General features: G+C 44.1%; 3 protein-coding genes across 3 annotated transcripts; 2 read left to right on the forward strand and 1 right to left on the reverse strand.

The window, feature by feature from the left end:
* The first annotated feature begins 100 nt into the window (after positions 1-100).
* nim1kb (NIM1 serine/threonine protein kinase) lies at positions 101-4,712 on the forward strand. The gene is made up of 4 exons (XM_041059113.1): positions 101-1,117; positions 1,471-1,756; positions 1,941-2,209; positions 3,199-4,712. Exons 2-4 carry the CDS (start codon positions 1,483-1,485, stop codon positions 3,955-3,957), a joined length of 1,302 nt encoding a protein of 433 aa, XP_040915047.1. The 5' UTR covers positions 101-1,117; positions 1,471-1,482; the 3' UTR covers positions 3,958-4,712.
* An 856-nt stretch (positions 4,713-5,568) lies between these two features.
* On the reverse strand, positions 5,569-7,160 carry gadd45gb.1 (growth arrest and DNA-damage-inducible, gamma b, tandem duplicate 1). The gene is made up of 3 exons (XM_041058983.1): positions 6,946-7,160; positions 6,619-6,826; positions 5,569-6,502 (listed from the first exon to the last, which is right to left on the reverse strand). The coding sequence occupies exons 1-3, from the start codon at positions 7,086-7,088 to the stop codon at positions 6,389-6,391; spliced, it is 465 nt and encodes a 154-aa protein (XP_040914917.1). The 5' UTR covers positions 7,089-7,160; the 3' UTR covers positions 5,569-6,388.
* A 4,239-nt stretch (positions 7,161-11,399) lies between these two features.
* On the forward strand, positions 11,400-12,531 carry LOC121195497 (growth arrest and DNA damage-inducible protein GADD45 gamma-like). The gene is made up of 3 exons (XM_041058997.1): positions 11,400-11,506; positions 11,618-11,825; positions 11,942-12,531. Exons 1-3 carry the CDS (start codon positions 11,406-11,408, stop codon positions 12,053-12,055), a joined length of 423 nt encoding a protein of 140 aa, XP_040914931.1. The 5' UTR covers positions 11,400-11,405; the 3' UTR covers positions 12,056-12,531.
* Positions 12,532-12,811: the final 280 nt, after the last annotated feature.

Genomic DNA, 12,811 nt, shown 5'->3' on the forward strand with positions numbered 1-12,811 from the left:
AGTATTGCCAGCAGCTGCTTAGCTTAGCGTATCTTAGCATAAACAGTTTCTTGGCTTGGTGCAGTCACGTCCTGGAGTGTGTGTGAAAATATTTGTTTTTACCAAATTACATAAACCAACACTTCTGATAAGTATTCTTTAAATTTGGTTATTAAAGAATTTAGAGCTGAAACAGACATTTATAGGGATACAGATCTGTCTCTGTGGTAAACTTAAATTGACCATAAGTATCAGTCATGTCGATGTATTGTTCAGGCTCTGTTAGACAAAAGAAAGTAAATTTGAATGTCATAATGTCTTTTGACCGCGGTGTCTCCCTGTTGTCCCTCTGCTGCTGATCACAGGGCCAACACACCTGAATGAAGACACTCCACCTGGTGCAGCGTTGACCTCATGCTTTGTAATCTCTTTATCTGTTCAGCCAGCGTCTAAGGGAGACAGAGAACTAATCTCTATGGGAACATTGGGTAATACCGTTGCATAACATTTCATCTTCACAAAAGCCAGGAGATCAACCTTAGATGTATAACACAGCCATGTCTCTCACACAGGTGTGTTCTCCTAAACCTGCAGCCCAATGCATTCTGATCATATATACTGTGGGTACAAATGCATGTACGCATGAGTCACCTGTTGCGTGTTTTTGGCCTAATTTTTGCCGCCCTGCACTGATGTTAACCATTTGAAGGGATTGGGACAGACCTAAATTAAAACAGGATTAGAGTTCATGACACCGCCTTAATCCTTCGTCTCATTGAGGAGGAGAGGGTGAAGACAGGAAGAGGTGAGTGGTGATGGGTGTGGCCAGGGAAGCCCTCACCGATGGCTGTCCACTTGACGAATGGCTCAAACATACGTACCCCCTCCCCTCACTCTCCTCCTGTGTTCCCAGCCATCAGTGTACAGTAGTCTGTTAGAGAGGAAAAACAGGGATGGCAGCGTTCTGCTCAGTGGGATAGGATGTTTCTGAGAGGATTTGGCAGAAACTGAGCCAGACCCCAGCATGTGTGAAGAAAAATAATTATTTTTCCAAAAGTTTTTTTTTTCTTCTTAGTTTTGTTGCTTGCGGTGGACTCCATGGTGGTGTTTTGATGCAGAACACCAATTTGGAAACTTGGTAAGGAGATGAGAATCTTGCTTTTTACGTTCCTTTTTTTCTCCTGTCCTATTGCAGCCATGTAAGGGTTATATGTTTCCGATATCCAGTAAACGTATAGTAAAATGTATAAAAAAATGTTATATAACAATTTTTATTTATGGAGCGAATAGTTTTATTATGTTCCAAACATTTGCTTCCTCATTAGGTGCTAACATACAATGTTAATGAGTTGGACCCATTTTGCAGCAGCTTTTTACAGTGGCAGTGAAGCATCTGAACCCCTCACACCCCCCTTCTGCATAATTTTAAAGTGGTTTTGGTTTACTGTAATTTTACAGAATTATGTTTTTTGATGATGACCTTGTCTCCAGCCTGCTACAAAAATGCCTGGAGGCCAGTACCAGGCAACAAGCACTAAGCTCCACCACAGCCACTACAGCCTGACGGACAGCTCTGATGCCGGCCCCGAGGATGAGGAGGGTGAGGCCCCACCGCGCCTCACCCCTCTGCAGAAGCTCACCACTGACATGTGCAAGGATGAGAAGACCATCAAGGAGCTGATCATAGGCCGCAGGGTGGGCTTCTACAAAGTCCGAGGAGAGATCGGTTATGGGGCCTTCTCCAGGGTCAAACTGGCTTTTCACGCCCTGAGTAAAGGTAGGTGTGTATGTTTTTGACAGTGTCCTGTTCTTCCAAAATACATCTCACATCTCACAACACAGTGTGTGCAAAACAGAGTGGAGTTTGGTTGAACCAGAAAATATAAGTAGAGAGCTCTGAAAAGTTCTCTGTCAAGCAGAGGTGCAGAGTTGTAAAAATCCTTTCATCTGTCCCCCCGTAGACAAAGTGGCCCTGAAGATCCTGGATAAGATGAGGCTGGACAGTCAGGCACAGCGCCTGCTCTCCAGGGAGATCAGCAGCATGGAGTCCCTGCAGCATCCCAACGTGGTCCGTCTGTACGAGGTGGTGGAGACACCAAGCCGCCTCTACCTCGTGGTGGAGTACGCAGGAGGAGGAGACCTCCACAACAGGATCTGCAACGAGGGAAAATTTTCTGACAACACCAGCAAGATCATCTTTGCCCAGATCCTCTCTGCCATCAAATATATGGTAAGTGACAATATTCTTAGTTTTTCCATCGTGCATTTATAATGAATAATAAAATCAAACATTTCGTGATCACAGCTGACTGAGACAGCAGCAGCTTTTCATTTCAGAAAGGTTAAAAAGAAAAAATCTTTCAAAAAAATAAAGACAAGATACTAAGAACATTTTTATTTAAAAAAAAATAAAAAGTTTAAATTCTGCAGTTTACTTATCATGAAATTATTTCCATCTATTAATCTGCTGATTGCTCTCAATTAATTTACTAATCTAATGTAGCAGATAACATTAAGTATGGCTTCATTCCACTTTGGTGTGCAGGTTCTCAGGTCCTGATATTGTGAGTGCTGGCTCACTGGTTTTGCTTAAATGTGTGAGCCTGAGCCATTGAAGTGATATTTTCTTGAAGGGCTGACAATTTCCCTTTGAGCAATTCTCGAACATTCAGGCTTCTCAGCTGTTGTTTGATGAGATAATCAATATCAGTGTAATCTTTGTGCAGTCAGTAGAAAGATTTGCCAAGTTTACCTTGGCTTAGAACCAAAACGGGAAGCTCGGGGAAACTTAGAGCTAACAGCTGACAAACTTTCAGCAGGTATCATTTTAAACAGCAGCTTCTTTGCTGCAGGGATCTTGGGAACTCTGTCAATGTACAGCAAGCAGCGTGACATGTTGTGTTTTGAGTAAGTACCAACAAAGATGGCTTTAAAATTTCTTTCTTTTACTGCAACAGCAGCCTGAAGTTTTGCAAAGCAGGGTCCACTTCTGATAAACTTTTCACATTTCTTTTCACTTCCAAGTTGTTTTGATCACGGTGCTTTGAAAAAACAAGAAAGGTCTGATCACTTGTGTTTGATGAACCAATAAAATTGATGACCATGGCTGTTAAATTACAGTCCAGGTTATACCAACAAAGCCCACAGCCGATCTACGCTCTCAGATCTGTTCAACATGAAATAGAAATGTCAAACCAAAATGTATGTTTTGGTCTGCAGCACAACACCAACATTATCCACCGTGACCTGAAGGCCGAGAACGTTCTGTTCACCAGCAGCGGCTGTGTGAAGGTGGCCGACTTTGGGTTCAGTACGCGGGTTTCAAATCGCAGTGATGCCCTCGACACCTTCTGTGGCTCTCCGCCTTATGCCGCTCCGGAGCTCTTCAGGGACGAGTGCTACCTGGGGCCCCCGGTGGATGTGTGGGCCATGGGGGTCCTGCTTTTCTTCATGGTGACCGGCACCATGCCGTTTCGAGCCGAAACTATGGGAAAGCTGCGGCGCTGCATCATCGAAGGCGCCTACACCATCCCTCCCTGGGTGCCCGGGCCCTGTCAGAAGCTCATCAAGGGTATTTTAAAGCCAGTCCCCTTGGAGCGCTATGCCGTCGACCAGATGATGGGGTGTGATTGGCTCTTACCTGTGGAGTTTCCCTGGTCATTGGTGCCTCCTGAACCAGCGGGCTCTCTGCAGAACCTACTGGATTCTGAGTGCGGGGATCTGGAAGAGGAAGAGGAGGAGGTTAGGAGCTCCCTGGAGGAGCTTGGCTTCACCACGGAGCACCTACGGAACAATCAGCTCAAAGACAGCCGCAGCCCCGTCACCGGGGTTTATAGAATCCTGCAGCACCGAGTCCAGAAGAACAGGGGCTACGACTGTCTCCCTGTGGTCCGAGGCATGGTTAGGGACCCCAAGAGAGAGGGGCTCCGGGCTTACAGGGGCCTCAGACACACCTCCAAGTTCTGTGTGCTTTCATAACAGAAAGCACAGAGAAGCTTCAACACAATTTTTATACAAACTTTTTATACCAACACAGAAGTAGTGATATTTTTTATTTTACATTGTGACTGTATAGTTTTTACTGTTAAATACTTTTTCACACTTTGTACTAGCTTTTGATACATTTGTTTTATTGCTTCTAGTGCAACTTTTTGGGATAGGCTAACCTAAATGTGAAAGTGCCTAATGAAATGAAACCAAAGTGATAGTTGATAGTGAAAGCATCTGTGTTGATCTTTGCCCCTTGCAGAAATAGTGAGTTTAGATTCATCCTGTAAAACCTGTATGAACAACTGCAGCAAGGAAATATATAGCTGCTAATCTGTAATTAAGTTTTTCTGGCTTATTGAAGAATCGTTTGATGCAGTGATAATAAGCCTTTTTTTTTTGGCTTGTGATCCCTTTAAAAAAAAAAAGCAATGCAACTTGAAACCTCACAGTGTAGGTTATGGCCTTAGTGTCTTAGTGTGGACATGAGCTGTAAGCAGTTCAGCCAAAGACTTGATTTTTTTTTTTTTTACTCCTCAGGCCTGAAGAGGTGAAAGCAAAAGTAAATAGTGAAAATAGTGAGAATGCCCTTTACAGGTTCCCAGAGCCAGACAGCCCTAAAAACAAATAGTTAACGCTGATATAAGGTTAAAAAAAAAAAAGTAAATGATTATTATTTTCCCTCATGCATTAACCCTTTTATGCAAAAATATATGTGCACGTGATTTTGGCCTTTCCTTTGGAGAACACAGGAAATTAGGAAATAAATTACAAATACTGTTAATATTATTATGATAAGTCTCTTAAAGGGAAAAGAAAAAAAAAAAACTTACTCCTAGTTAAACCAGTTCTGTCTTTTGAAAAGACTGGCATTGTTTCTGAAAGGAGAAATAAAGTGGTAGCCTAAAAACCTGCCATGTCACGCAGATTTCATTGTGGAGAGACGGAGCAGGTGGCAGCCGCTGCTGCTGCTGCTGCACCCAGAACAGAACTGATCTCGCGTCTTTGTGTCCTGTTTACCAAAGTTTCACTAAGTGCCTGCGAGTAAATAATAGTCCCGACAGCAGCTGGCAGGACACCAGATGATATTCAGGACACTCATCTCCACAACCGGCCCAAACCAGTCAGACCCAACCCGACTGCAGTGGAAACTCACTAACCCTCGGCTCCTCCCAGCCCTGCCCTGCCCGACCCCCACCTGCAGGAAGCGGCAGATGGCGCGGCGTGGCTGCAGAGACATCTGCTGGCCAGACAATAGGAGCTCTGTGCGGACCGCTGGAGCTGACAGGCCCGGAGCTCCGCTATTGTGCTCTGCTCCATACACATGCAGATGAGGTCTGCGGGGGGAGGGACTGCAGAGTTTTTTTTTTCCTTTTTCTTCTTTTTTTTTTACTACGGGTAGAACAGCAGATGACAGACCTTAGCGCCTTCCATGCAAATTTTGCAGAGTTTTAAACTTTTGTTCGTTTCATTACCGCCCCCTCCTCCCTGACCCCTCACCACCCCCTCCATCCAAACACACACCCTACACGCAACTCAGGCACAAAAACCCTGCCTTGCACGAGAAAGTGAAAACACACAACACCAAAAATATATGATCTTTTGTGTTTTATTAAGCATTTTCCACTTACAATTTCTAATGTGAAACTGATAGGGATATAACTTAGTTTCCAAAATTCTTCCAACAGGGTCAGAATATCTTAAGTCAAATCTTCATTTTTTAAAAAACATTTCTGTCTTCATTACATAATGAAGTGTTTATAAGATAATCTTACAATTTCTCCTATTTTCATATATTTTTTTTTAACATTAACTTAATTTAGCCATTTTCTAAAGTGAAACCTTTAGAGAAAAGACTTTTTTTTCAAATTTTTTTTGTTTGTTTTAGAATATTTTTTTTTTGTCATTGTTAAATTTCTAAAGTGAAACCTTTAGAGCATTAAGACAATTCTGGAAAGTGGGAAACATTTCAGCTGTTTGCAACTGTTGTCATGTTGCTCAGCGAAGAGGACACATCTTTAAAAAGTCCCTTTTTAAGAAGGCCTCTTTCTCAGCACCGCTTCTTCTCCTGCTGCGCGTGCTTCAACGTGCGACATTTGCTCTGTGGGACCACAGGACGCAGAACTCGCTTCTCCTTTCTCTCCAAACCTCATCCGCACAAAGAATGAGGGTCGATGGGTCGCTCTTGTGGCATACCTGACCTCGTTCACATAAAGAATGAGAGTCATCTTGGCATGGACGGGACAAGAGGCGACGGTTCACGGGGGCCCTCCTCGGGCCGGCGCCGTGCTGCCTGGACGGGAATCCTCCTCAGGAGTATCCAGGGATGAGCAGAAACAGGGTCATCCTGTTCAGTAGGATGAGTATTTCCAGATAAGAAGCTTCAACAGCATCTGAGCAAGAGGGGAGCCGACTTCCCGGATCAACGCTCGGGGAGGCTGATCTCAGGAACCCAGTCGTTCAGGCGGCGGCTCTCCTCACAGAACAGGTGCAGCTTCTCCAGAGCAGGGTCCTCCCAAGACCCGTCAGCTGGGTTCTGTTCACACAGGAAGAGGAAAGAGCATTTAGTCACGTGTATCTTTGAAAACAGCGTCGCATACAGGCATCTGAACAAGTCAAAGAACACAATCGCTGTAACTGAGCTCCACGTACCGTGATGAGGACGCAGTGGGCATCTTCAAGCTGCTCCGCTTTGTCACCAACAATCTCAGCCAGACGCTGCATGTCGCTCACTCTGACGATGCTGATGTCGTTGTCGAAGCAGAAGGACTGGATGAGGGTGAAGTGGATCTGGAGAGCGATGTCACACTCAAACTCCTCATCCATGGCCAGGACGCAGAAGGACACACTGTCCGGGTCACTGTGGAGACACAACAAAAGAAAAAAGTCCATGAGATTTCATCCACAACACAGTAAACCATCTGAATTCATCGATAAAATGTAAAAAGCTTTTTGTCTTCAGCTGAGGCTCATACTTACAGATTCATAACTTTTGCGCACTCGTAGACACCGACGGTGAGGGAGTCGTTGTCTTTAGCGGACACCAGGACCTCCTCCAGGGCTTTGCCGGTGCACTGAGCACGCTCAGTGGGTTTCTGGATCAGAACTTCCTCAAGAGTCATGATGAAGATGATGAAGATATTCCGAAAAGGGAGAGCTTTAGAGAGTTCGGTCGGAGAGTAAATCCGAAGGGGAGCAGAGTGCTTTCAAACCTGCAGCCTCTCTCTTTTATACTCTCCAGCTCGTGCGGCGCAGTGAAAGCGCTGCGCCCTGATTGGCTGAAGCTGAATGGTGTATTGGTATGATAATGCCATTGTCACACACCCGGCTCGTGGCAGATTGATGGGGGTCATCGAGCCACGCACGCTCCCCCTCTGAGCTCAGCAGCCTGGCCTGAAACTAAAAATAGCTTCTGTAAAAGAAAAAAAAAAAAACAAGTTTGATCACAGCACTTCTGCAGCACTTTCGTGCAAATTAAATAAAACACAGCAGGTGATTCTTCTTGCAAAGTTGCATGCTGAACACCACCTGCACTTACATGAATTCTGAAAGTTATAAACTTTACATGCAATCATATGAACTCTGTAAGTGCACAGAAGAGTCTCATTGTTCCTTTGGGTAGCGCACAAACCATTTGAAGCCTAATATGCTACTTTTCAAATAGAAAACAGCCTTAATATAAACTCCTCTGAGAGGAAACTCTGCAAGCTCTCAATAATGTATCTCGCATTTTAGACTTTTGTTGATAGTATTTCATAAACAACATGGAGAAAGTGTGAAGCCCCCCCCTTGTCCTCTCTCCCCGAGCAGCAGAGAGAAAGGGCAGGTGGATGATGCCATCTGTGGACTAGAGGCTGGCCATAAAACGGCCTCATTGTGTGCACAGAAGCCCTCTATTATCACGGTGCCCCATACAAATGCAAATGAACAGCGCGTGCCAGAACGCTGTGCGTGCTGCGCAATCTGCACTGCTGGCCCATGCGGACCACGTGGCCATCAGCTGTCCAGAAAACCCTTGCTCGGTTTTTATTTATTTACTCTGGGGAGTTCAGGGGCCACACGGACCGAATTCTATTGGACAACTTCTGAAGTTTATTGCACTTTTGTTTGGTGTTTGCTGCGTAGATCCAGTAAATGTTTGCATCTGTATTTTCTTTTTGTTTTATTTTGTTTTTTGTTGGTGTTGTTGTTGTTGTTTTAGTTTAAATCGATTTCTGGCAACTGTTATTTTCCGATCACTTTTACGCATGAGGAAACTAATGCACGCATCATGCCCACCGGTAAAGCAGTGTCTCCCCAATCGCTTACTTGGTTCGATTTAGTATTTGGTGTGTGTATATGCACTAAATGTGTTTAAGTAAAGCTATTTCTGACAACGTACTATGGATATCCGGTCACTTTTACGCGCATCAGAACTTTTACGCACGGGTCTATTTTATTCCTTCCTCTGATAGAGCAGTTTTCCCCCAACAGCTTGTGCTTATTTGGTTATACATAAGCTGCATGATAATTCAAGCCTCGTCTTGCATCGGGTCAGGCCTGCTGCCACTGCTGCGTAAATATTGGAGAGGGGGGGCAGGAGTGGAGAGGCGTTGCAGGAGACACAGGTTGGCGGTGATTGATTCAGCGGTATTGTTCTGTGGGAGGCTGAGCGGCAGATGGAGAACTGTCGCAATGAGGGAGCCCCCCTCCTCTTTTTCTCTCCTAAACCCAGGTCAACCCCGACCCCAGGGCGCAGCGATCCTTTGTCAGCAAGTCTCCACATTCGCCGGTCTGTTGTCTGAGTTTTGATTAAATTTGAATGCCAAAGAGGAGAGCTTATGGTCTAAACTTTCACAATGAAAAGTGTTATCTCCAAAGTATGCCAGACGTGTAAAGGCAGATAACAATCACTTTCAGTTTGAGCTGTAAACACGTGCAAGAATGCTGAAAGTGTGTTTTGCCAAACAACAAATGGCTTATCTGTACATTATTGCTGCAACAAAATTATCTGTTGTTTTACATCGCCTTTAGTTTCTGCGCTGCAAACTCATCAGCACATCAGCTGGCTAAGAGGCTCACATTTGGGCCAAAGTCTGATTTGGATCCAGCTGATAGAGTCTGAAACACTGTGCTATTTTAGGAAGGATCAGCTTGCATGGCCACAGGGCAGGCGCGTGCAAATCGATACCGACCTATTGTTTCTTAAGCACATCTGCCAGACGGAGGCCTTCCCGGCAGCGCGCGACAGGTGTTGGTGGTCAAAGCTCTTTTCTGGTGACCTGCGGCGAATCCGCAAAGCCCTAAACCTCTTTGTAAGGATGGAAGTCTCTAAAGCTGGAGGATAAGTCAAAGTTGTTTAGATATTTGGCTTCTAGTTTGTGCTAATATGATTTGGGAAAATGGGCAAATATGTGGTAGATATAGAAAAGGTGCAACAGTTATTGGTTGTTGGTTTTTTTTTTTTTTTTATTGATAAAATGAGTGTTTCAACTCTACAAAGATAAGTGTGATTTAGTTTTTCCTGAAGATCATATTTGCAGTGGATTGAAAAACTGCAGCCGTCGCGCCCAGCAGGTGCTGCCTGACTTCCTTTGTCCACCCTCCCTTCACCTGCCCCTCGGGGACAGATGGTATCTCTCGGTTGCTATGGAGAATGATGCAGACAGAGAGATAAAGCACGCAGGCATCTCCAGATGCCACGCGCCTCAAGTGAGGCCCGGCTTTACGCATGCAAAGCAGCGGCGCGTGCCACTGCCCAATCTACAAAACACAGTACTTGTAGTGCAATTGGTCATGAGTTATAAAAGTCAGTCTGACATCCAGTACAGTTAAGATCTGAGCATTAAAGCGCTCAGATCAACAATAAATGACGGTTTATCATTGTTTTTTTTGTTTTGTTTTTTTTTATAAAGCAGACTAGCTACTGTATTTTCCAACCTTTATCATACGGTTTTTATTTATATTTATCTTGTAGCACAGAGTCTGGAAAATGAGGCCTGGGGTTTGAAAAATAAAAGCTCTGCATGAGACTTAATTTGACAAACTAATCCTAAACTGGGTACAGTCAGAAAACAATATTGAATTCGTACTTTTATTTTGAAGGTTTTACAGACAAAAACCCACAATGCAAGTGAACAAGTTATTTCTTTTGACATGAACGTTCACTGTCTGAAGTGAAACCTTCAAGAAGTGTTACATTTCTGCGTTTTATTTCCTTTGCATATTTTTGTATATTGAAAGATTCAAGGTCACACTTTAAGTTGTTTCCCTACCAGCGCAGGCAGCCATTGGTTTCCATTCATTTCCATACAACATGAAAATCAGCTGAATCATAGAACTAGCTTGAACTGTGTGTTCAGACACAGCAAAAATCAAGTCTGTAATTTTATTATTAGTAGGTACAGATTGATTTGATAAGTCTGAAACATATCACTTCATGATGATTAATTTAATTTTGACCAAAGATTTGATCTTTATTGTGACAGATTGCACAACTCAAGCAAGGCTCAAGATTTCCATGTTGTACAGAAATGAATGGAAGCCAGAAGCTGACTGCACTGGGGAAAAAAGCTTTTTAAATTCTGACCTTGAATCTTTAACCAAAAAAAAAAGAAAAGTGTCACTTCTTGAATTTTCCATGTCAGCTTATCCACACCGCCCCAAGCTTCCCTGTGGTTTCCATTCTTTTTCTGCATAGTCTGAAAAACTATAGCAGACAGCTGAACATTGTTTGAATTGTGTAATCTACTACAGTGAACATTAAATCTGCTTGTTATCGATCACTAATCATCATTAATAATTATTGATCATGGCAAGGGAACAGTTCAAGCGTATTTGGAAAATCTGGACTGTAACTTGACATAAATGAAGGCAGACTTGATGCACACAGTGATGGACTACAGCACACAAGCAATTTTCAAGAGTCAATTAATAGATTTCATACCATGCAGAAATGAATGTAAACCAATAACTGTGATGAAATGACACTGAAAACTTACAGCACAGTGGCACGGTTTGCAAAATGTGATGTACAATACTGCAGATGTTAACATGCAAACCTATTGTACAGGCCTCTCATAGTTTCAATAGGAGTTATTGGTCTCTTCTAATTCACCCAGAACTTTGAGGACTTTGACAACAGCAGTCTGGTCTTCCTGTGTGGTTTCATTATTCCTGTAAGCTCAAAGAATCATTAAAAGGTCAGAGAGTTTCTACATGTGATCCTTTTCAACCAAAGCTGCCCCCAACTTTCTAAGACTTTCTATAGGCACGCGTCCCTGAGGGTGGGGTGGGGGCTGCAGGCCTGTTGTAGCCATTGTGACCCCAACAGCCAATCAGGGAGTGAGCGTGTGCCGGGTCTGTGGTATAAATGCTGGCAGATTCAAGGAAGCAGCACAAACACTCTCTCCTCTGGACTTTCTGACCACATCAGCTGAACTTTGAGATACATCCGAACCATGCAGTCTCCTGGAAAATCTCTGAAGGAAGCTCTGCTCTGCGCTCAGAGTGAAGACCGACTTACTGTTGGAGTCTACGAGAGCGCTAAAATTATGACTGAGTAAGTTCACCAAACATGACTTTAATGTAACTTTGGCATATTCTGACAACTCAACTCGATCAGTATCTGAGAGCTGTAGCTAACAGGAGGTGTCTTTTTCTTTGTCCACAGTGACCCGGACAGTGTGTCCTTCTGCGTCCTGGCCATGGATGAGGAGTTTGAGTGTGACATCGCTCTCCAGATCCACTTCACCCTCATCCAGTCCTTCTGCTTCGACAACGACATCAGCATCGTCAGAGTGAGCGACATGCAGCGTCTGGCTGAGATTGTTGGTGACAAAGCGGAGCAGCTTGAAGATGCCCACTGCGTCCTCATCACGGTACGTGGAGCTCAGTTACAGCGATCGTGTTCTTTGACTTGTTCAGATGCCTGTATGCGACGCTGTTTTCAAAGATACACGTGACTAAATGCTCTTTCCTCTTCCTGTGTGAACAGAATCCAGCTGACGGGTCTTGGGAGGACCCTGCTCTGGAGAAGCTGCACCTGTTCTGTGAGGAGAGCCGCCGCCTGAACGACTGGGTTCCTGAGATCAGCCTCCCCGAGCGTTGATCCGGGAAGTCGGCTCCCCTCTTGCTCAGATGCTGTTGAAGCTTCTTATCTGGAAATACTCATCCTACTGAACAGGATGACCCTGTTTCTGCTCATCCCTGGATACTCCTGAGGAGGATTCCCGTCCAGGCAGCACGGCGCCGGCCCGAGGAGGGCCCCCGTGAACCGTCGCCTCTTGTCCCGTCCATGCCAAGATGACTCTCATTCTTTATGTGAACGAGGTCAGGTATGCCACAAGAGCGACCCATCGACCCTCATTCTTTGTGCGGATGAGGTTTGGAGAGAAAGGAGAAGCGAGTTCTGCGTCCTGTGGTCCCACAGAGCAAATGTCGCACGTTGAAGCACGCGCAGCAGGAGAAGAAGCGGTGCTGAGAAAGAGGCCTTCTTAAAAAGGGACTTTTTAAAGATGTGTCCTCTTCGCTGAGCAACATGACAACAGTTGCAAACAGCTGAAATGTTTCCCACTTTCCAGAATTGTCTTAATTCTCTAAAGGTTTCACTTTAGAAATTTAACAATGACAAAAAAATATTCTTAAAAAATATCTAAAGGTTTCACTTTAGATATTTAACTAAGAGAAAAAATACAAAAAGTGTTAAATGAAAAAAAAGTGTGAACCTGAGCTTAAATCTTGATCATTAAAAAATACATAAAAAACAAAAACTGGAACAAAAGTACTTCCTGAAGGTTTCACTTCAGCTCTATTTTTCTCTTTGTGAAATGAAATGAATTTGTTCTCTACATGAAATAAAATATTT

Source organism: Toxotes jaculatrix, chromosome 16 (assembly GCF_017976425.1).
Source record: "Toxotes jaculatrix isolate fToxJac2 chromosome 16, fToxJac2.pri, whole genome shotgun sequence".
Lineage (NCBI taxonomy): Eukaryota > Metazoa > Chordata > Actinopteri > Toxotidae > Toxotes > Toxotes jaculatrix.